The sequence below is a fragment of the Macaca thibetana genome, chromosome 14 (genome assembly GCF_024542745.1).
Source record: "Macaca thibetana thibetana isolate TM-01 chromosome 14, ASM2454274v1, whole genome shotgun sequence".
NCBI classification, from domain to species: domain Eukaryota; kingdom Metazoa; phylum Chordata; class Mammalia; order Primates; family Cercopithecidae; genus Macaca; species Macaca thibetana.
Window position 1 is genome coordinate 30337462 of NC_065591.1, and position 21361 is coordinate 30358822.

The window sequence follows — 21361 nt, forward strand, 5'->3', positions numbered from 1 at the left end:
ACAGGTATAAGAAATACCAACAGTTTTTCCTTAATAACTCCTGTCATATTCCCTCCCTAAGGAGATGCCATCCTAACTGCTGTTAGGGGGTTTGGGGCAAGGACTCTTTCTGGCTACTTCCTGCTGAAAAGGGACATCAAGTGGGGAACAACAGCTAGGGCTCCTCCTGGGGTTGATCTAAGGGTCCTCGGAAGAGTGGCATGTCCGTGTGTGGTTCGGTTTGCAGCACCATTTGGTTTGATTGCTTCTAGGCAAAAGGAAATGATTTGAGTCATAGTATTGAGTATGCAAGGTCCAAATATTAATACAAGACATATAAGTAAGAGGGGGCTTAATAAAGGAGCTAACCAATTCCATAAAGAAAACTAGAATTCATTAAAGAGGAATTGTAGGCACCCGGGGCTGAAGCCTGCATGTTCTTGTAGCCTGTTAATGATTTTGATTTGATCTTTAAGTACCTGTAGATTTTCCTCTGCTTTACTAGAGGTGTTAATCCAGAAGCAGCATGTTTTATTTATAAGTGCACAGGTACCTCCTACTTCAGCTATAAGGACGTTTAAGCCCTGTCCTGTGCTACTACTGAGGTGAAACAGTCTGTAGATTGCTGTTGTCCCTCTATGGCACCTACAGTTGCCTTCTACCCTTGTTGCATCGTAATAGAAATATTAAGTACTGATCTTTCAAGGAGAGGTATGCCCGTAATCCAGACTAGACCTCTGGCTATAGAATTTCCCATTCATGGTTTTTCTAAGATGGGAGTCCTGTGCATGCCCTCCCCAGTCTGCTCTTTCAGTTAAATCTCCCTATGAGGGCATAGAAATGATAGATCTCTTTGTCCAGCATATTCAATGTAGTGTAGTCTCTAGAAAAGAGCCTAAGTTAGGGATAACCCCAGATGATGCTGCCATCTTTGTAGAATTTAAAAATAATAAGTCAGGAACTAGTGCTACTATAGTATAAGTTTCCTTCCAGTGCCTTGGGAGGATTAAATATATCCAGGAGCCACAAAAAACAAACAAACAAAAAAAGTGCTGTTCCTTGAAGGGACGGTTCTAAGTTGTGGCTTGTGAGAGACACCAGCAGATTTTTCTTGTATCATAGAAGTTTCCCTTCTTTACATATAATAGGGGCATCCTTGGGATGAGGATATCCATAGTTATGATATTTACGATGCCATTTGGAATTTGACATGCCAAGTGAGAAGCGTCCAACTGACAAATGGAGTTTCGAAGAATTAAAGACATAATATGCCCTGGCCAATATCACAGATGATCCTGTGGCAGGGGCTGTCAGTCCAGATGCCTCCAGTTCGCCACAGATGTGTAAGCTGTTACTATTAGCAAACATCATACAAGGGCCTGGAATTCCATAAGGGGGCATATTCGGAAAGGCCCATGTTTACATTATAGTCAAGGTGGTTACTTAGAGTATGCCATTCCCATCGGGACTTCCAACCAGAATGAGAGGCTAGATTCTGAAAGCCCCCCAACTAGGGCTTCTGATCCTTTTAGATCACCCTTGTTGCACTCTCCTCCGTAAATATTTGAACTATCAGCAATTACAAGTGTGATGTTAAAATATCTGAGATCTCCCAAGCATGGTCCTTCCTCGCTGCTTTTAAAGCAGAGGGAGGCATTTGCTATTACTGGGCTTTGTCCCAGCTGAGGATGTGAAGCTTATCTTTGGGCAGAGTGTTCTTCGGCACTGGGAGCAGAGTGTTGCCCCCATACCATGTCCAATTTATGCCTGGTAGGTCTTTAAGGGTAAAAGTGAAGCCAATAAAGGGAATCCTAAGACGGTGAATTGCTGGTCATTGTAAGTTTCTTTAGCGTCACTGAACTGAGCAAACCACTTAGGATGGACCCAATCATTAGTCTTGATGTACAGGTGGACCATGGCAGGTATTGCAGGAGCTAAAGGGTGTGATGTATTACTAAGTCCGATAAAGAGTCCTAACGGACTAAGTGATAGTAAAATGCTCGTATTTACTTCCTTTTCGTAACTGTTATTCCTGCTATGAGGATAATAATTAAGCAGAATGCTACAGTAATTGAGATTCTCTGTCTGATATTCCACCCTGAGGGTGCTACAGCATATAGTCCTACTCCAAATAGTAGAGTGAGTAAAACAGTCCTGCAGGAGTGGCATAGTAAATAATTTCCATCAAAAAGAAGTTATAATATTTGGCAGCGAATCTCAAAAGGAGAGGAGGAAACGACAAGAAGTATTTGGTGAGGTAGGGGTGAGACTAAGATGAGTAATTTTCATTCAGTTACTTATCTTTTGTGATTTTCAGCTTAAGATCTCCTATTTCTTTACATTGATATTCAAGGCATTCCTCTGTGCTGTCAGGGGTTGCTCCCTCAGGTCTCCAGGCTTTCCCACAAATATAATATATCCAGGAGTGGATTCCTGTATCTTTTATTGCCTAGGGGCTTGAAAGAGGAACAGTGTAAGGTTCTTCCCAGCTTGGGCTTAGGGAAGGAGAGAGAGAAGGGAGAGCCTTTACCAGTACCAAATCTCCTGGGTTAAATAGAGGTAGTCCAGTTTCCTGGGGTTGGGCTTTTGCTAGTTGTGCTAATTCCTGTTGAAAGTGAGCCAGAGAGGTTACATGCTTAACTAGCTCAGAGGTTTCCTGATCTAATAGAAAATCATTGGTAAGGAAAGCCCATCTGTACAGCATCTCAAAAGGGCTAAGACCTAGTTTTGAAGGGGTATTTCTTATTCGTAGTAAGGCCATGGGAAGAAGAGTGATCCAAGGAAGGTGAGTTTCTTGGGATAATTTTCTGAGGTGTCTGTTGATAATATCATTAGTTTTCTCTACCTTCCCTGAGAATTGGGGTCTCTAAGCACAGTGGAGATGACATTCTATGCCTAGTGCTTTCGAGACCCCTTGTGTGACAGCTGCCTTAGACGAGGGCCCATTGTCACTTTGAAGGTACTTCGGTAGACCAAAGCAGGAAGTTATTTCATTAGCTAACATTTTTATTACCTCAGAGGCTCTTTGTGTATGGCATGGAAATGCTTCTACCCAGTCATGAAGGTGTCTACCTGTTCCAGCAGGTATTGAATGCCCCTTGTCTATTTGCCAGTCTTCCCCTGGATAACTTGCCGTTCTTTGGGTTTGAGGAGGAAGGAGTCACCTGTTCAGGGGATTATTTTTAAGACAGACTTCACAAGTATTAACAACTTGCTTGATTGTTTTTAGTGAGTTCTCTCCTGAAAACAATATATGGGCACATTGATAAGTTTTATCCTTTCCCAAGTGAAAAGCTTGGTGAAGGGTTTTAAGGATTTTCCGTTGGCCAGAGGCTGGCAAGTGGTGTTTGCCATCCTCTGACTGTAGCCATCCTGAGGACTAAAAGGTATACCCTCGAGACGAAGTGGTCCATTGTATTTCTGTAGGGGAGTACTGAGGTTTAATTTCTCTTATGGAGCCTTCCCAGATTAGAGGGGTATGAAGTGTGTTGATGCCTTGAGGCTTCCTTGCCACTGATCAGCTAATCTGGATCCTTCGGCTACTTCATCTGTTCCCTTTTGATGTCCCTTACAATGCATCACTGCTATTTCTTGTGTAAGGAAAACTGAAGATAATAACCTGTTAATTTTCTGGTGATGTTTTATAGGAAGTCCATTGGTGGTAAGGAAATGCCTTTCCTTCCAAATGGCAGCATGAGCATGGAGAACCAGGAAAGCATACTTGGAATCAGTGTAGATGTTAGTTACCTTTCCTTTGCTTAATTTAATTGCTTTTGTAAGAGCTGTTAGCTCAGCTAATTGAGCACTTGTGCCTGGAGGGAGAGATGCACTTTTGATGACGTCATTTAGAGTGACCACTGCTTACGCATATTCCTTGTTCTGCAAAAGAGCTCCCATCTGTGAAGAGGAACCCATACTGAGTTCTCTAGGGAAGTTTCTCCGGTATCTTCCCTGGCTGCATAGGTGTGTACTATGATTTGTTCATAGTCATGCTCAGGTTCCCCAGTTTCCTCGGGGAAGAAGGTGGCCGGATTTGGATGAGAACAAGTCTTTAATTGGATGTTGGAACCTTCTAACAGCAGGGCCTGATATGTAAGGAGTTGGCTATCTGTTAGCCCAAAGGCTCCCCGCTAGAGTGCAATAGTCCTGCCGTGTTATGTGGGTTGTAAACAGTTAAATCATTTCCTAGGATTAGTTTGGAGGCTTCTGGGACCAGTAGAGCCACTGAGGCAATGGCTTAGAGACATACTGGCCACCCTTTAGCCACCAAATCAAGCTCCCTGCTTAGGTAACCCATTGGCTGTTGAGCTAGTCCTCGGGCCTGTGTTAAAACTCCCAGGGCCATTCCCTTACTTTCTGATACATACAGATTGAAGGCCTTCCCTACAGGAAGGCTGAGGGCTGGTGCCTTGAGCAAGGCTTGCTTTAGCTGGTTGAAGGTGTTTTAAGCTTCAGGTTCCCAGATTAAAAGATGAGTTTTAGCTCCCTGAGCTTCTTTTATGAAGTTATGTAATGGACGGGCTATTTCACCATACCCAGGTATCCATAGTCTACAAAATCCTGTAGTGCCCCAAAATCCTCTTAGTTGCTTGAGGGTTTGGGGGCGAGGGAAGGAGGAAATAGGCTTAATCTTCTCTTCCCCTAATACTCTGGTCCCCTTGGACAGTACTAATCCTAGGTACTTCACTGAGGTTTTGCAGAGCTGGACCTTGGATTTTGAAACCTTATGTCCTCTGTTAGCTAAGAAGTTGAGAAGAGCTTCAGTGCCTTCCTGAGAAGCTTCCTCAGTTGGGGCACAGAACAGAATATTATCAACTAATGCGAGACCCTAACTTGAGAATGAGAGAACTCAGAAATGTCTTGTGACAGTGTCTGTCCAAACAGATGAGGACTATCTCAAAATCCCTGAGGCAACACTGTCTGGGTTAACTGGGCAGTCTGGCCAGAGGGATCTTCAAAGGCAAACAGATATTGAGAATCAGGATGTAATGGTATGCAGAAAAAGGCATCCTTTAAATCTAGGACTGTAAACCATCTAGTTCCCTCAGGTATTTGAGTTAACAAGGTATAGGGATTAGGTACCACTGGATAGATTGGAACTACAGCTTCATTAATGAGGGAAAAGTCCTGAATTAGTCTCCATTCCCCATTGGGTTTCTGCACTCCTAATATTGGGGTGTTTCAGGGGCTATGAAAGGGTTTGAGGAGGTGAGGCCCTGCATCTTTAGGTTATTATTAATGGCTTCTAGCCCTTTCCTAGCCTCTGGGCCCAGGGGATACTGTCTCTGGTTAGGAAAAGAAGTGAGATCCTTAAGATAGGTCTGGACTGGCCTAAAGGTTATAGCTCGACCTATTCTTCCTTGAGTTGCCCACAGTTGTAGTTTAATGTTAGCTTCCATCAGGGGGAGACACAGAGTTTGTCCTGGGGCTAATACAGATGCTGGCCCTCATGCAAGCTAGACTATCTCCCTAAGAAAGGAGCAGGACTTTCAGCCCTGATTTTAAAAGCATGTGTAAATAGTAGGTTCCCCCATCTGCAGGTTAAGAGGTTGAGAAAAATATCAGGTTAGAGTTTTTCCTGAGACGCCCCTTACAGTCATACTATGGGAAGAGGGGAGGCCTGGTTTAGAGAGGAGAAGAGAGAGACTGGCTCCAGTATCCAGAAGGAGTTCGTTCGTTCGTTCGTTCCTCCCTCTCTTCCTTCCTTCTTTCCTTCCTTCCTCCCTCCCTCCCTCCCTCCCTCCCTCCCTCCCTTCCTTCCTTCCTTCCTTCCATTTCCAGAATCACCTGAGGTTCCTGTGCTGTAGTGGTAGTCTGAGTTGCTGGAGCCAGGGATTTGAGCCCCGGGACCCATCGGTCCTGCTGGACCATCTGTGAGACTGGTTCTGAACCCAGTGACCTCCATCTCTGGGGGCAGTTCTGTCTCCAGTGGCCTCCGCCACAGGCTGGACAGGGTCGAGGTGGCCTTGTCTTGCTACCTGGACATTCTTTCTTAAAATGCCCTGACTTGCCACATCAATAACAACTAGTGGATGTACCTAGGGGATCCTGGACTTTGCAAATTTGCACCACTGCTACTAGAACCTCTGTTGTCTTCTTGTATTTCCTTTCCTTTTATTGGGCTTCCTCCTGATGCCTATTGTAAAAGACCAAAGTGGCTTTCTCAGGAGGTTTTCTAGGGTACTATCTGGCCCTGTAGCTTGCTTTTATAGTTTCCTTTTAATATCGGGAGCTACCTGTGTAATAAACTTGTCCTTGAGAATGAGCTGTCCCTTGATTGAATCAGGGCCTAATACGTATGTTTTATTAGTGCCTCTCTCAGCCTTTCCATAAAGACTATGGGATTCTCGTCTGGTCTTTAGTCTATCATAGACAGTTTAGAGTAATTGAGAGGTTTGGCTCTGGTTTTCCATGGGCCCTCTAATACACACATTGAAGGTGCTTCCTTTTCTATTCATCTCCTGAGTTATTGGGGTTCCAATCAGGGGTGTCTACCAGAACTGCTTCCCTTCCTAGTGGGAATGGAGTTTTCACTTCTTCCTCACCTTCCCTATCTCCTCTTTGTCTCCTTGGTCTGCTATAGGAGGCATGTTACTCATCTCCATATTTTTCTGCTGCCTGCAGAACTGCCTGCTTTTCAGCTGCAATGAGTGTCTAACATAGCAGCAACATAACATCCCTCTATGTGAGGTCAAATACCTGAGTTAAATTTTGGAAAATTTCTATCTAACTACCTGGGTTGTCAGAAAATCGGCCTAAGTCTCCCTTTATTTGCTTAAGGTCCTGTAATGAAAAGGCAACTTGAACCCTCATGGCACCATTCCCATCAAGCATTTCCTGCAGAGGTAAGAGTGAAGTGGGGAGAGTAGGATATACTGGAGATGGTGGAGCTGGAGGAGCTGATGGTACAATTGGAGGGGACTGGAAGGGTTGGGACATTCAATAACTGTCTCAGATTGCTCCTTAGGAACATGCTTTAGCACTGGGGAAGGCCTATGGGCTTGCCTGCCATGGCTGGTAAAGGAACTGGGTCAGTTGTGCAGAGCTTGTAAAGGTCTGGGTTTCACAGGGCAAAGAACGTCTATACATATGGGACCACAGTCCATTTGCCCTTCTGTCTACAGAAAAGCTCTAACTGTTGGATGATATTAAAATCAAGGCTCCTCAAAGATGGCCAGGTTTGTCTGTCCTCAAGATGGTAAGAAGGCCATGCCCTTGTGCAATAGATTATGAGGCACTTTTTCTTCAAAGTCTCAAGGTCCAAGCAGTCCCAGTGTTTTAAAATCCACTCCAGGGGACTGCATGCTGAAGACAATCTGTTACCCATTTAGAAAGAGAAGTGAGAATAAAAGTGTCCTTTTAGTCTCCTTCCTTTCTGTATATGACCCAGGGTGGAGAAGAAAACAGTGGGAGCATCCCCCAACTATTTTCCCTCCCTGGTTCCTGGATCCCACCTCCCTGTTAAATGTGCAGCCCATGACTATAGGCGTGACCCTCCAAGCCATTGCACCAGAGGAACTAGACTTTTGGGCCTAGTTGCACTTCCCCAAGCAGCCCTAGTCCTCTGCTTATTATTTCCCTTTGACCTCCTAGACTTGTGTGACCTGTGTAACTCCCTAAAAGAAATGGATCTCAAGAAAAACTAGGTAATGGGGCAAGGCCCCTTTAATGGAGGGGGTGTGCTAGATTGAACTCTATATCCTGCTATTATGGCCCATGCTAAAGCATTTACCCTTAGAAAAATGGTTTCGGTTAACTTCTGGACTTAAAAATCCCCTTACTAGTGAAGTACTACCTTAATCGGAGACAGAATAGGTGCCTTTAAGGAATGTAGGAACCAAATGACCGTTTTCCTGCTGATGGGACAATATTGAGACTAAAATTTGGCCACACAGAAGACATTTAACCCCTATCTGTTGAAAGCAGAATTTTCCTGTTCACGGAAGAGGCTTAGAGCCCGATTTCTAGTGGTGCAAAAGGAAGCTGCAGTGTTACCATTTAAAAAAAAAAAAAAGTGCCTCATGAAGAGGATTTCTATTTCCACTAGGTGGCACTGTTGGTTTAGAAATACTATGTGCTCGCGGCTGGGGCGGGTGGATCACAAGGTCAGGAGATCGAGACCATCCTGGCTAACACGGTGAAACCCCGTCTCCACTAAAAATGCAAACAGTTAGCTGGGCGCGGTGGCGGGGGCCTATAGTCCCAGCAACTCGCGAGGCTGAGGCAAGAGAATGGTGTGAACCCGGGAGGCGGAGCTTGCAGTGAGCCAAATCGCGCCACTGCACTCCAGCCTGGGTGATAGAGTGAGACTCCGCCTCAAAAAAAAAAAAAAGAGAGAAAAGAAAAGAAATACTATGTGCTCGCTAGAGAAGCGGTAGAGAGACCTGGAAATGCCCTGCACTCTCCAGACCAAGGGCAGAGAGAGAGAGAGAGAGAAGCTCACTCTGGGTGGGGGTAGGGAGGAGGGGGAGGAAAGGAACCCTCTTTTCCTAGAAGATTGCAATAGCATTCCTGAGCTAAACTCCTGGTTACTAAATTCCCGCACATTCTACACAGAGAGAGAGAAAGAGACCGTGGATAGAAAAAGAAGGAAAGTTTTGTGACAGGATAGCTGGGGATTCTCTGCCAAAACCCGAAATGGGCTGTTGGAGGCTGGGTCCAATCCAGAGGCCTTTGAATAACGCCAGGGTGTGCCCTGGCCAGAAATTTGCAGTTGCCTCAGAACTTTTCCCAGCCTCACCCGATGGTAAGGTTTCCCCATGAAAGGAAACTGATTCGAAACACGGCCAACATTCCCAATGACCCGTGGGTACTGGGAGGTTCTCCGTGTTCTCACCTGGAAGCTTAACATCCCAGGCTTTAGAATGGCAGTCATGATAAGCGTATTTTTATCTAGCTGAAGGATGTCTGTTGATTGATTTGATTTGATTTTAAGATAGAGGCCAAGAGCCCCTCAGAATGATAGAACAGATTTTAGGTTTGCTCCTATAGTCACCACTCCGATGAATGTTGTACCTCAGATTCCCGGCCAGTGCACCAAAATGATACGACTCCGATGACTGAGGGAACACCAGGGCCCTTTGTCTCGCACCAATTTAGATAAATGACACGGACACCCGTGGAGTGGTTTTAAGGAATGGAGAGTTTAATAGGCAAGAAAGAAGCTCCCCTGTACAGAGAGGAGGGTGGCTCCAAGCGGGGAGAGAAAACCCCACGTGCAGCGGAAAACACTGGGTTATATTAGGAGGCTGGAGGAGGTGGTGTCTGATTTCCATAGGGCCCAGGGGATTGGTTTGACCAGATATGTCATTCATGTAGCCCACGCAAAAACTAGCCTTTTAATATTCAAATACAGGCCACCATGATGTTCTGTACACATGAAGATATCTGGGGTGACTATGGTGCTTGGCACACATGGTGACAAGAAGAAGGTAGGAATCACCATATTGGATGGACCCAGTTTCTAATGGCTGGCATTTGCATATCAAAGCTTGCCAGCCTGACCCTTTAAGCCACTCTTCTGCTAGAAAAGAAATATTTTTGGAGCTACATTATTAAAAGAAAAAAAAAAAAAACCTTACCAAGCTGCATTATTAAAAGAAAACAAAACCTTGCCAACCTTACCCTCTCTGTCTAAAGTAATTTCTTAATAATTCCTATAATCTGCTATTTTAATTCAAGAATTTTCAGCTCTTTAAAATGAGAAGGAAACTGACATTGACGGTGTCAGATATTGTGCTGATTGCGTTATGTCCATTGTAGCTCATTTTAATCCTCACAGCATTTTCATTGTAGGGATAAGTAAACTGACACCCAAAGTCATGTAAGCAATAAATCCAGTAATGTGGATTTGACTTTTAAGTGAGCTAACTCCAAGTCTAAGTTGAATCAGAACTTTTAGCAATTTCTAGGTTCTCATGTTACTAATTTTATATTTGGAAGGTTACTCCATCAGTCATCATTTGTAATACTTAAAATGAGTAAGTAGAACATTAGCACTGAATCTGGGGAAAAACACCACAATTTCAAGTATTCAGTTAAGTAGCTGAGAATTCAGCCTGTTAAATAATGATCCCTTTTTGAACTCAGAGATGTTTTTCCCGCTTTACCCAGTGACAGGACCTGTAAAGGCATGCTTCCTTGTTGTGATTTTCTCCACAGTGAATCTTGTTTTGTTCACTGTTACCTTGAAGGTGGACCTCATTGGGGTCTCCAGTTTATGTGGGGATTTTTCATTAGGTTCTCTCGAATTGATCAGGGCCTGGGTTTTATCTCATGCTTCTAGTGGCTTACATGGCTATCAGAATTGAAGCTCTAGGTCACCAGAGTTTTGCAATACCTTCAGGAACATTCTGGCTTTGGAGCTTACTTCTCTCCCAGGTAGTCTCATTCTCATTTGTTGTTGTTGTTGTTGCTTTGTTATACTTTTAGGTTCTGGGATCCATGTGCAGAATGTGCAGGTTTGTTACATAGGTATACCTGTGCCATGGTGGTTTGCTGCACCCCTCAACCCATCATCGACGTTAGGTATTTCTCCTAATGCTATCCCTCCTCTAGCTGCCCACCTCCTGACTGGCCCCAGTGTGTGATGTTCCCTTCCTTGTGTCCATGTGTTCTCATTGTCCAACTCCCACTTGTGAGTGATAACGTGGTGTTTGGTTTTCTGTTCCTGTGTTAGTTTGCTGAGAATGGTTTGCACCTTCATCCATGTCCCTACAAAGGATGTGAACTCATCCTTTTTTATGGCTGCATAGTATTCCATGGTGTATATGTACCACATTTTCTTTATCCAGTCTAACATTGATGGGCATTTGGGTTGATTCCAAGTCTTTGCTACTGTGAATAGTGCTGCAGTAAACATACGTGTGTGTCTTTATAGTAGAATCCCAGTAATGGGATTGCTGGGTCAAATGGTATTTCTGGTTCTAGATCCTTGAGGAGTCACCACAATGTCTTCCACAATGGTTGAACTAATTTACACTCCCACCAACGGTGTAAAAGCGTTCCTATTTCTCCACATCCTTTCTAGCATCTATCGTTTCCTGACTTTTTAGTGATCGCCGTTCTAACTAGTGTGAGAGTCTCATTCTCATTTTTTATGGTCCCTGTGAAACCTTACTTTCTTGCCAGCTCAACAACTTGTTTTGAAATATTTTTTAAAATAATTTATTCAGCATTTGTACTTATTTTCAAGTTAAGGATTGTATATCATACTGCCCAAAATGGAATTCATTGTATTTCTTCTTTATTTATTTTGTTTGTTTTCATTAATTTAAACCACAAAAAAGCAGGAGAAAATGGTGTGGATTTTTTTTTTCCAAAGAAGTAATCATTGGACTTACAAAAATAAGGCTTGGTATTTATCTCTCTGTATACATACACATACACACACTCATAAACACATATCTTTGTAAAATGGGTTAAGCAAGTGTTAACTGAGATTGTTTCTTAGTGTTTTTTGTAATTTGCTTCACTTTATTTTCTCTAATGAGTATATATTGCTTTTGCAATAAGAGAAACTAAAATCATTATGGGAGAAAGGACTTTTTTGGAATAAAAATGCAATTGAACCAACACACAGAGTATGTGTTGAATGTGTAACTATCATAATATCTCATATATATATATCATTAAGCCTTAGTTAAATAAGGTGCTTTGTGTAAATAAATGTTCTGGACAGACTGTTCCTTCAGCATGAGATTCTGTTTTCTTTCAGCCATTTTAGTTGATGCTTTGTAATGTATACTGGGCATTTCCCCACCTTGTTTTTGCAGCCTGTTCCTTAGTGTTGGACTATATGGCCCTATACTGAATAATCTCGGGTTGCCAAATAATGTAGTAGATCCACTTTCTAAACATTAAAAACAAAATATGTCTGTAATAGTTTTTTCCCTCACTGTACTCTTTCTATAGTATGTTTTCTTAAACTTTCTTAAATTAACTTCTTATTAGAAACACCAGCTGGAATAGTTACTTGATAAAATGATGTCTGTTTTAAAAATCATTGCCTTCTTTTTAGGACAAGGAGCATCCAAGATACCTGATCCCAGAACTTTGCAAACAGTTTTACCATTTGGGCTGGGTCACTGGGACTGGAGGAGGAATTAGCTTGAAGCATGGGTAAGTTTCTGGCAGCCTTTATTACTAGGAACTCTCCATTTGAGTAGACCACAGCGAGTCTAATGTGTTACATCCAAAGAACAACTGATGATCAGTTTTATGTGATACCATAGGTCTTTAGTTTCTAAATGGACAAGTGGACGTTTGTATAACTGAATGGAAGCAATGTACAAAAGCTGAAGATGTATCAAATACCTGAAGATTGAAGAACTACAATTTCAGATCACAATAATTTAGTCCTCAGTTTTTGAGTACCAGAGTTAAATAACATGCTACCAAGTATGTTCATATACCTGAAATTCCAGTGGATCCTCTCTGGGTAGATAGGATTTGTTTCAAAGGTTCAGGTACTTTGTTTTTTGAAACAGAGTCTCGCTCTGTCACTCAGGCTAGAGTGGAGTGGTGCAATCATGGCTCACTGCAGCCTTGACTTCCCTTAAGTCAAGGGAAGGCTTAAACAATCCTCCCACCTCATCCTCCTGGGTAGCTGGGACTACAGGCATGCACCACCACGCCTGGCTAATTTTTTCTTTTTTTTTCTTTTTTTTTTTTTTTTTGTAGAGACTGGGTCTCACTGTGTTGCATGGGCTGGTCTTGAACTCCTAGGCTCAAGCAACCCACCTGCCTCGGCCTCCCAGATACATATTTTAAAGTCACTTAAATACAGATGACTAATCATTAAAAATCCTAATAATTTTTTTATTGAATCAAAAGAAAGGCAGTATGCTTCCTAAGCACCTGTATCATTAATGAATATAGTACCTGCTAATCTGTATTCCTCAGAGGACAAAATAAGATGTACTGGACTTAAATTGAAGCAGGAAGGATAAATAGTATTCAATTGCTCATTGTATTTATTTAGTGTCATTTATTCAAGAAGATAAAGAAAGTAAGTGTTAGTAAGAAGTAACTTGCTATCAATGAAATTAAGATTATAGAATCTCATTCAGGGATTTCCAACATAGGATTAATCTTTTCTTCCTCCTGAAATGTGTTAGGAATATTATTGTCTGGAGGCTGTGTGTTAAATTGAGTGATGTTGATTTATTACTTCATTCTAATTCACTTTCTTTAACAAAATTGGATTATTAAAATATTTATGTGCTGATAAGTATATATAGTCATGCCCCCAAAGAGGCTGCATTGCATATTAACGAATGGAATGTTAAATATAATCAGAACATTTTGAACAAAAGGGAGTCTATGGTATACCACAAGATGATGCCATTATAATTTTATCTGCTTTAAATTACTGAGTTAACTCATGAAATTTTCAATGAACGTTGGGAAATGACAAGAGGTGCCTCTGTTAGCAACTAGCACACTTAGGGATGTAAGTCATTTTGAACAAAAGGGAGTCTATGGCATACCACAAGATGATGCCATTGTAATTTTATCTGCTTTAAATTACTGAGTTAACTCATGAAATTTTCATTCTGGCACAGTTAGGGATATAAGTATGCTCTCAGTCTAGTAAGATTATGTTTCACATGGTAGATCAATAAATCCATCTGTGCCTCTTCTCTTACCATCAGCCTAGCTGCTGATGTGTAAATACAGCATTGCTCAAGCTTTCACATTAGTTTGCCAAAACTTTCAAGATGGCCTATTCACAGCAAACCCTATGATAACAACATTTATTCTTGTTTCATGTATCCATTTAGAAGTTGAGTCCCAGTAATACAGTTTCCCAACTGTGTTATTTATAATAAATCATATTCTAAATGCTGCCTTTAGTTAGCTGCTTTTTATTTGCATGTTCAGAAATAGTTTGTGTATGTATAAAATAAAGCTTTCTACCAAATGAGCTAAAATAACCATTTCCAACTGGCTCTTTTAAAAAAACCAGCCAAGTTAGAAATAGGTGAATGCAGGACTCAAGATGAAATTTTTCTTATCAAAAAGACATAAAGAACTATGTTCTTTCTAGTAGAATTTTACTAATCCACGCACTACCATTGTATGTGGCCACCATAAACCACTCATTGGCACATCTTTTAAAATTAAATGGTTTTTATAGTACTATAATCAGCTTATAGGAAATTTTCATCATATGTGTGAAATGCTTTATCCTTAGTTCTTAATGGGTATGGAGATCATGGATGGAAAGAGCCACAGTCATGTGGCACTGTATTTGGAATCTTATTAAATTTGTGCTTTACGTAGGAAAATGAATATTTTGTCGTAAAATGTTGGTTTTTTCCCCTAATATTTAAATGACTTAAGTCACTAGCATTATCAGCAATACTATTCTCATGTTGTTAGTGAAAGTTTGGCTCTTTGATGCTTAGGGCAAATAAATTTGGAATAAAGTGCAAACCCAATAAATTATGATTCCACAATAATATAGACAATAAAATCGGGAACATAAAATGATTTACTGATTCCAAGGTTTGACTCGGCCATTCCAGCTTATGCCACAAGTGTGTGGTACCAAAAATTAAGTCACAAGAAGGAAATAAAGGACCGAAAAAATAATAGTAATCAAGGCAATTCCAGGATACTCAATAGCCACTGGGTTTAGGTTAGATCCCTATCATTCAAATTTGTAATTTCCTATTTTCACAGAGTAATATTGACAGGCGTCGGAGAGACTGATCCTGTTGCATGTGATTAGGACTACAATTAATAAAGTCATATTGTAGACAAAATAATTGAAGCACTATAAGATTTAAATTATTTTTTAAATGACCAGAAAGCAAATAAAAATAGAAGCAACTGAACAAAGATGTATTTTGACCTCTTGGGGGTTGGCCCTTGCTTACCACAGTGAAAATGCAGGAGTACAGAGAAGTATATTCCAAAATTTAGTAACTTGAAATTCAAAATGCTTTCTGTGTGTGGCTTAAAGCACCAAGTAGATATTTCACTTTAGTATATGGCGTGTTTCTATTCTAAAAAACACTGTCATTTTTATATTTTTATCCAGATATCTCGTTCTTTGTAGATATAAATATATTTTTCTAAAACATATTTGGCTAATGTTTTAATTACCCTAAGTTCATCAAAGTCTAAATTAATTTCAGTTTTACAAAGACATTTACAGGACTCAGCATACCAAGTCACTGAATAAACAGAATACCCTACTTTATAGAATAGTTTTACTTACCAGCAGACCGTTTTGTACTTTATTTGAGTCTATTCCCAGGACTGCATAAATTTCTACCCACATAAGAAGACCCACAAGTCCACTTATCTATACAGGTGAGTGGACCACGTACCATACATGAGTCTAGAGCTTCTTCCATGTTACACAAGGACACCAGATTTAGATAACTGGTATTCACAAAGAGCCCTTGTTAATAGTATGATCCCAACCCATTCTCACTGGTTCCAGAGGAATATCCCTTTATGTTATCCTTATGTCGCAGAACTCGGAAACAATAACCACTTCATGAAAGCGAATGCTTGCATGCAGCTTACAGTGCATTGGATTTCCACTCACATTATCAGACATTTGTTTTCTAGACTTCATCAGTAGAACCTTAAAGAAACTTCTGTTTCACCCTACATTTTTATTGATTCCAAGCCTACAGGTTTATTAGTAACCTGAACTTCAGCAGCTTGATATATAGGCCATTATCCTCATTTGCACTATGAAATGTTTGATATGTGTTCAATGTCCCTATGTCTGTGCCTTACTGGCAGAAACTAGAGCATGCAGGTACTGGCATTTTCTTGGTTTACATATATATGGGCAGCTCATTAATACTCTCTGGTGGCAACTGAAACTGGTAATTTATCAAAGATATCCAACGAAAAGGGAAAAAATCTGATACGTGAGCCAAGGGACGTTTGTTTAGTTGTTGTTGAGGGTGGAAAGACTTTAGACAAGATTTGAAATTAATTTCCAGGAGGGGGCGGAGCAAGATGGCCAAATAGGAACAGCTCCAGTCTCCAACTCCCAGCGCGAGCCACACAGAAGACAGGTGATTTCTGCATTTTCAACTGAAGTACTGGGTTTATCTCACTAGGGAGTGCCTGACAATCAGTGCTGGTCAGCTGCTGCAGCCCGACCAGCGAGAGCTGAAGCAGGGCGAGCTGAAGCAGGGTGAGGCATCGCCTCACCTGGGAAGTGCAAGGGGGAAGGGAATCCCTTTTCCTAGCCAGGGGAATTGAGACACACAACACCTGGAAAATCGGGTAACTCCCACCCCAATACTGTGCTCTACCAAGGATCTTAGCAAACGGGCACACCAGGAGACTATATCCCATACCTGGCCGGGAGGGTCCCACACCCACGGAGCCTCCCTCATTGCTAGCACAGCAGTCTGCGATCTCCCGGCAAGGCAGCAGCGAGGCTGGGGGAGGGGCGCCCGCCATTGCTGAGGCTTAAGTAGATAAAGCGGCTGGGAAGCTCAAACTGGGTGGAGCTCACAGCAGCTCAAGGAGCCCTGCCTGTCTCTGTAGACTCCACCTCTGGGGACAGGGCACAGCTAAACAACAACAACAACAAAAAGCAGCTGAAACCTCTGCAGACGCAAACGACTCTGTCTGACAGCTTTGAAGTGAGCAGTGGATCTCCCAACACAGAGGCTGAGATCTGAGAACGGACAGACTACCTGCTCAAGTGGGTCCCTGACCCCTGAGTAGCCTAACTGGGAGACATCCCCCACTAGGGACAGACCGACACCCCACACCTCACACGGTGGAGTACACCCCTGAGAGGAAGCTTCCATAGCAAGAATCAGACAGGTAAACTTGCTGTTCAGCAATATTCTATCTTCTGCAGCCTCTGCTGCTGATACCCAGGCAAACAGGGTCTGGAGTGGACCTCAAGCAATCTCCAACAGACCTACAGCTGAGGGTCCTGACTGTTAGAAGGAAAACTAACAGGAAGGACACCCACACCAAAACCCCATCAGTACGTCACCATCATCAAAGACCAGAGGCAGATAAAACCACAAAAATGGGGAAAAAGCAGGGCAGAAAAGCTGGAAATTCAAAAAATAAGAGTTCATCGCCCCCTGCAAAGGAACGCAGCTCATCACCAGTAACGGATCAAAGCTGGACGGAGAATGACTTTGAAGAGATGAGAGAAGAAGGCTCCAGTCCATCAAACTTCTCAGAGCTAAAGGAGGAATTACGTACCCAGCGCAAAGAAACTAAAAATCTTGAAAAAAAAGTGGAAGAATTGATAGCTAGAATAATTAATGCAGAGAAGGCCATAAACGAATGGACAGAGATGAAAACCATGACACGAGAAATACGTGACAAATGTACAAGCTTCAGTAACTGACTCGATCAACTGGAAGAAAGAGTATCAGCGATTGAGGATCAAATGAATGAAATGAAGCGAGAAGAGAAACCTAAAGAAAAAAGAAGAAAAAGAAATGAACAAAGCCTGCAAGAAGCATGGGATTATGTAAAAAGACCAAATCTACGTCTGATTGGGGTGCCTGAAAGTGAGGGGGAAAATGGAACCAAGTTGGAAAACACTCTTCAGGATATCATACAGGAGAACTTCCCCAACCTAGTAGGGCAGGCCAACATTCAAATTCAGGAAATACAGAGAACGCCACAAAGATACTCCTCGAGAAGAGCAACTCCAAGACACATAATTGTCAGATTCACCAAAGTTGAAATCAAGGAAAAATCTTAAGGGCAGCCATAGAGAAAGGTCGGGTTACCCACAAAGGGAAGCCCATCAGACTAACAGCAGATCTCTCAGCAGAAACTCTACAAGCCAGAAGAGAGTGGGGGCCAATATTCAACATTCTTAAAGAAAAGAATTTTAAACCCAGAATTTCATATCCAGCCAAACTAAGTTTCATAAGTGAAGGAGAAATAAAATCCTTTACAGATAAGCAAATGCTTAGAGATTTTGTCACCACCAGGCCTGCCTTACAAGAGACCCTGAAGGAAGCACTAAACATGGAAAGGAACAACCGGTACCAGCCATTGCAAAAACATGCCAAAATGTAAAGACCATCGAGGCTAGGAAGAAACTGCATCAACTAACGAGCAAAATAACCAGTTAATATCATAATGGCAGTATCAAGTTCACACATAACAATATTAACCTTAAATGTAAATGGACTAAATGCTCCAATTAAAAGACACAGACTGGCAAACTGGATAAAGAGTCAAGACGCATCAGTTTGCTGTATTCAGGAGACCCATCTCACATGCAGAGACATACACAGACTCAAAATAAAGGGATGGAGGAAGGTCTACCAAGCAAATGGAGAACAAAAAATAGCAGGGGTTGCAATACTAGCCTCTGATAAAACAAACTTTAAACCATCAAAGATCAAAAGAGACAAAGAAGGCCATTACATAATGGTAAAGGGATCAATTCAACAGGAAGAGCTAACTATCCTAAATATATATGCACCCAATACAGGAGCACCCAGATTCATAAAGCAAGTCCTTAAAGACTTACAAAGAGACTTAGACTCCCATACAATAATAATGGGAGACTTCAACACCCCACTGTCAACATTAGACAGATCAACGAGACAGAAAGTTAACAAGGATATCCAGGAATTGAACTCATCTCTGCAGCAAGCAGACCTAATAGACATCTACAGAACTCTCCACCCCAAATCAACAGAATATACATTCTACTCAGCACCACATCACACTTATTCCAAAATTGACCACATAATGGGAAGTAAAGCACTCCTCAGCAGATGTACAAGAACAGAAATTATAACAAACTGTCTCTCAGACCACAGTGCAATCAAACTAGAACTCAGGACTAAGAAACTCAATCAAAACCACTCAACTACATGGAAACTGAATAACCTGCTCCTGAATGACTACTGGGTACATAACAAAATGAAGGAAGAAATAAAGATGTTCTTTGAAACCAATAAGAACAAAGATACAACATACCAGAATCTCTGGGACACATTTAAAGCAGTGTGTAGAGGGAAATTTATAGCACTAAATGCACACGAGAAAGCTGGAAAGATCTAAAATTGACACTCTAACATCACAATTAAAAGAACTAGAGAAGCAAGAGCAAACACATTCAAAAGCTAGCAGAAGGCAAGAAATAACTAAGATCAGAGCAGAACTGAAGGAGATAGAGACACAAAAAACCCTCCAAAAAATCAATGAATCCAGGAGTTGGTTTTTTGAAAAGATCAACAAAATTGATAGACCGCTAGCAAGACTAATAAAGAAAAAAAGAGAGATGAATCAAATAGACGCAATAAAAAATGATAAAGGGGTTATCACCACCGACCCCACAGAAATACAAACTACCATCAGAGAATACTATAAACACCTCTACACAAATAAACTAGAAAATCTAGAAGAAATGGATAATTTCCTGGACACTTACACTCTCCCAAGACTAAACCAGGAAGAAGTTGAATTCCTGAATAGACCAATAGCAGGCTCTGAAATTGAGGCAATAATTAATAGCCTACCAATGAAAAAAAGTCCAGGACCAGATGGATTCACAGCTGAATTCTACCAGAGGTACAAGGAGGAGCTGGTACCATTCCTTCTGAAACTATTCCAATCAATAGAAAAAGAGGGAATCCTCCCTAATCATTTTATGAGGCCAACATCATCCTGATACCAAAGCCTGGCAGAGACACAACAAAAAAAGAGAATTTTAGACCAATATCCCTGATGAACATTGATGCAAAAATCCTCAATAAAATACTGGCAAACCGGATCCAGCAGCACATCAAAAAGCTTATCCACCATGATCAAGTGGGCTTCATACCTGGGATGCAAGGCTGGTTCAACATACGCAAGTCAATAAACGTAATCCAGCATATAAACAGAACCAATAACAAAAACCACATGATTATCTCAATAGATGCAGAAAAGGCCTTTGACAAAATTCAGCAGCCCTTCATGCTAAAAACGCCCAATAAATTCGGTATTGATGGAACGTATCTCAAAATAATAAGAGCTATTTATGACAAACCCACAGCCAATATCATACTGAATGGGCAAAAACTGGAAAAATTCCCTTTGAAAACTGGCACAAGACAGGGATGCCCTCTCTCACCACTCCTATTCAACATAGTGTTGGAAGTTCTGGCTAGGGCAATCAGGCAAGAGAAAGAAATAAAGCATATTCAGTTAGGAAAAGAAGAAGTCAAATTGTCCCTGTTTGCAGATGACATGATTGTATATTTAGAAAACCCCATTGTCTCAGCCCAAAATCTCCTTAAGCTGATAAGAAACTTCAGCAAAGTCTCAGAATACAAAATTAATGTGCAAAAATCACAAGCATTCTTATACACCAGTAACAGATAAACAGAGAGCCAAATCATGAATGAACTTCCATTCACAATTGCTTCAAAGAGAATGAAATACCTAGGAATCCAACTTACAAGGGATGTAAAGGACCTCTTCAAGGAGAACTACAAGCCACTGCTCAGTGAAATAAAAGAGGACACAAACAAATGGAAGAACATACCACGCTCATGGATAGGAAGAATCAATATCGTGAAAATGGCCAACTGCCCAAGGTAATTTATAGATTCAATACCATCCCCATCAAGTTACCAATGAGTTTCTTCACAGAATTGGAAAAAACTGCTTTAAAGTTCATATGGAACCAAAAAAGAGCCCGCATTGCCAAGACAATCCTAAATCAAAAGAACAAAGCTGGAGGCATCATGCTACCTGACTTCAAACTATACTACAAGGCTACAGTAACCAAAACAATATGGTACTGGTACCAAAACAGAGATATAGACCAATGGAACAGAACAGAGTCCTCAGAAATAATACCACACATCTACAGCCATCTAATCTTTGATAAACCTCAGAAAAATAAGAAATGGGGAAAGAATTCCCTATTTAATAAATGGTGCTGGGAAAATTGGCTAGCCATAAGTAGAAAGCTGAAACTGGATCCTTTCCTTACTCCTTATACAAAAATTAATTCAAGATGGATTAGAGACTTAAATCTTAGACCTAATACCATAAAAACCCTAGAAGAAAACCTAGGGAATACCATTCAGGACATAGGCATGGGCAAGGACTTCATGTCTAAAACACCAAAAGCAACGGCAACAAAAGCCAAAATTGACAAATGGGATCTAATTAAACTAAAGAGCTTCTGCACAGCAAAAGAAACTACCATCAGAGTGAACAGGCAACCTACAGAATGGGACAAAATTTTTGCAATCTACTCATCTGGCAAAGGGCTAATATCCAGAACCTACAAAGAACTCAAACAAATTTACAAGAAAAAAACAACCCCATCGAAAAGTGGGCAAAGGATATGAAGAGACAGTTCTCAAAAGAAGACATTCATACAGCCAACAGACACATGAAAAAA

The 21361-nt window shown here is 41.3% G+C and overlaps 2 protein-coding genes across 4 annotated transcripts in view; one reads left to right on the forward strand and one right to left on the reverse strand.

The window, feature by feature from the left end:
* PDHX (pyruvate dehydrogenase complex component X) overlaps positions 1 to 21361 on the reverse strand; it is a 157991-nt gene that overhangs the window by 82881 nt on the left and 53749 nt on the right. The gene's annotated exons all lie outside the window — the stretch shown is intronic.
* APIP (APAF1 interacting protein) overlaps positions 1 to 21361 on the forward strand; it is a 39601-nt gene that overhangs the window by 9149 nt on the left and 9091 nt on the right. For 2 of the 3 annotated variants that reach the window (XM_050758939.1, XM_050758941.1), the window contains exons 2-3: positions 6760 to 6824; positions 11999 to 12099. In XM_050758939.1, the coding sequence (XP_050614896.1) occupies positions 6760 to 6824; positions 11999 to 12099 (166 nt within the window). The remainder of the gene's footprint in view (positions 1 to 6759; positions 6825 to 11998; positions 12100 to 21361) is intronic. The other variant, XM_050758940.1, reaches the window with a different exon arrangement.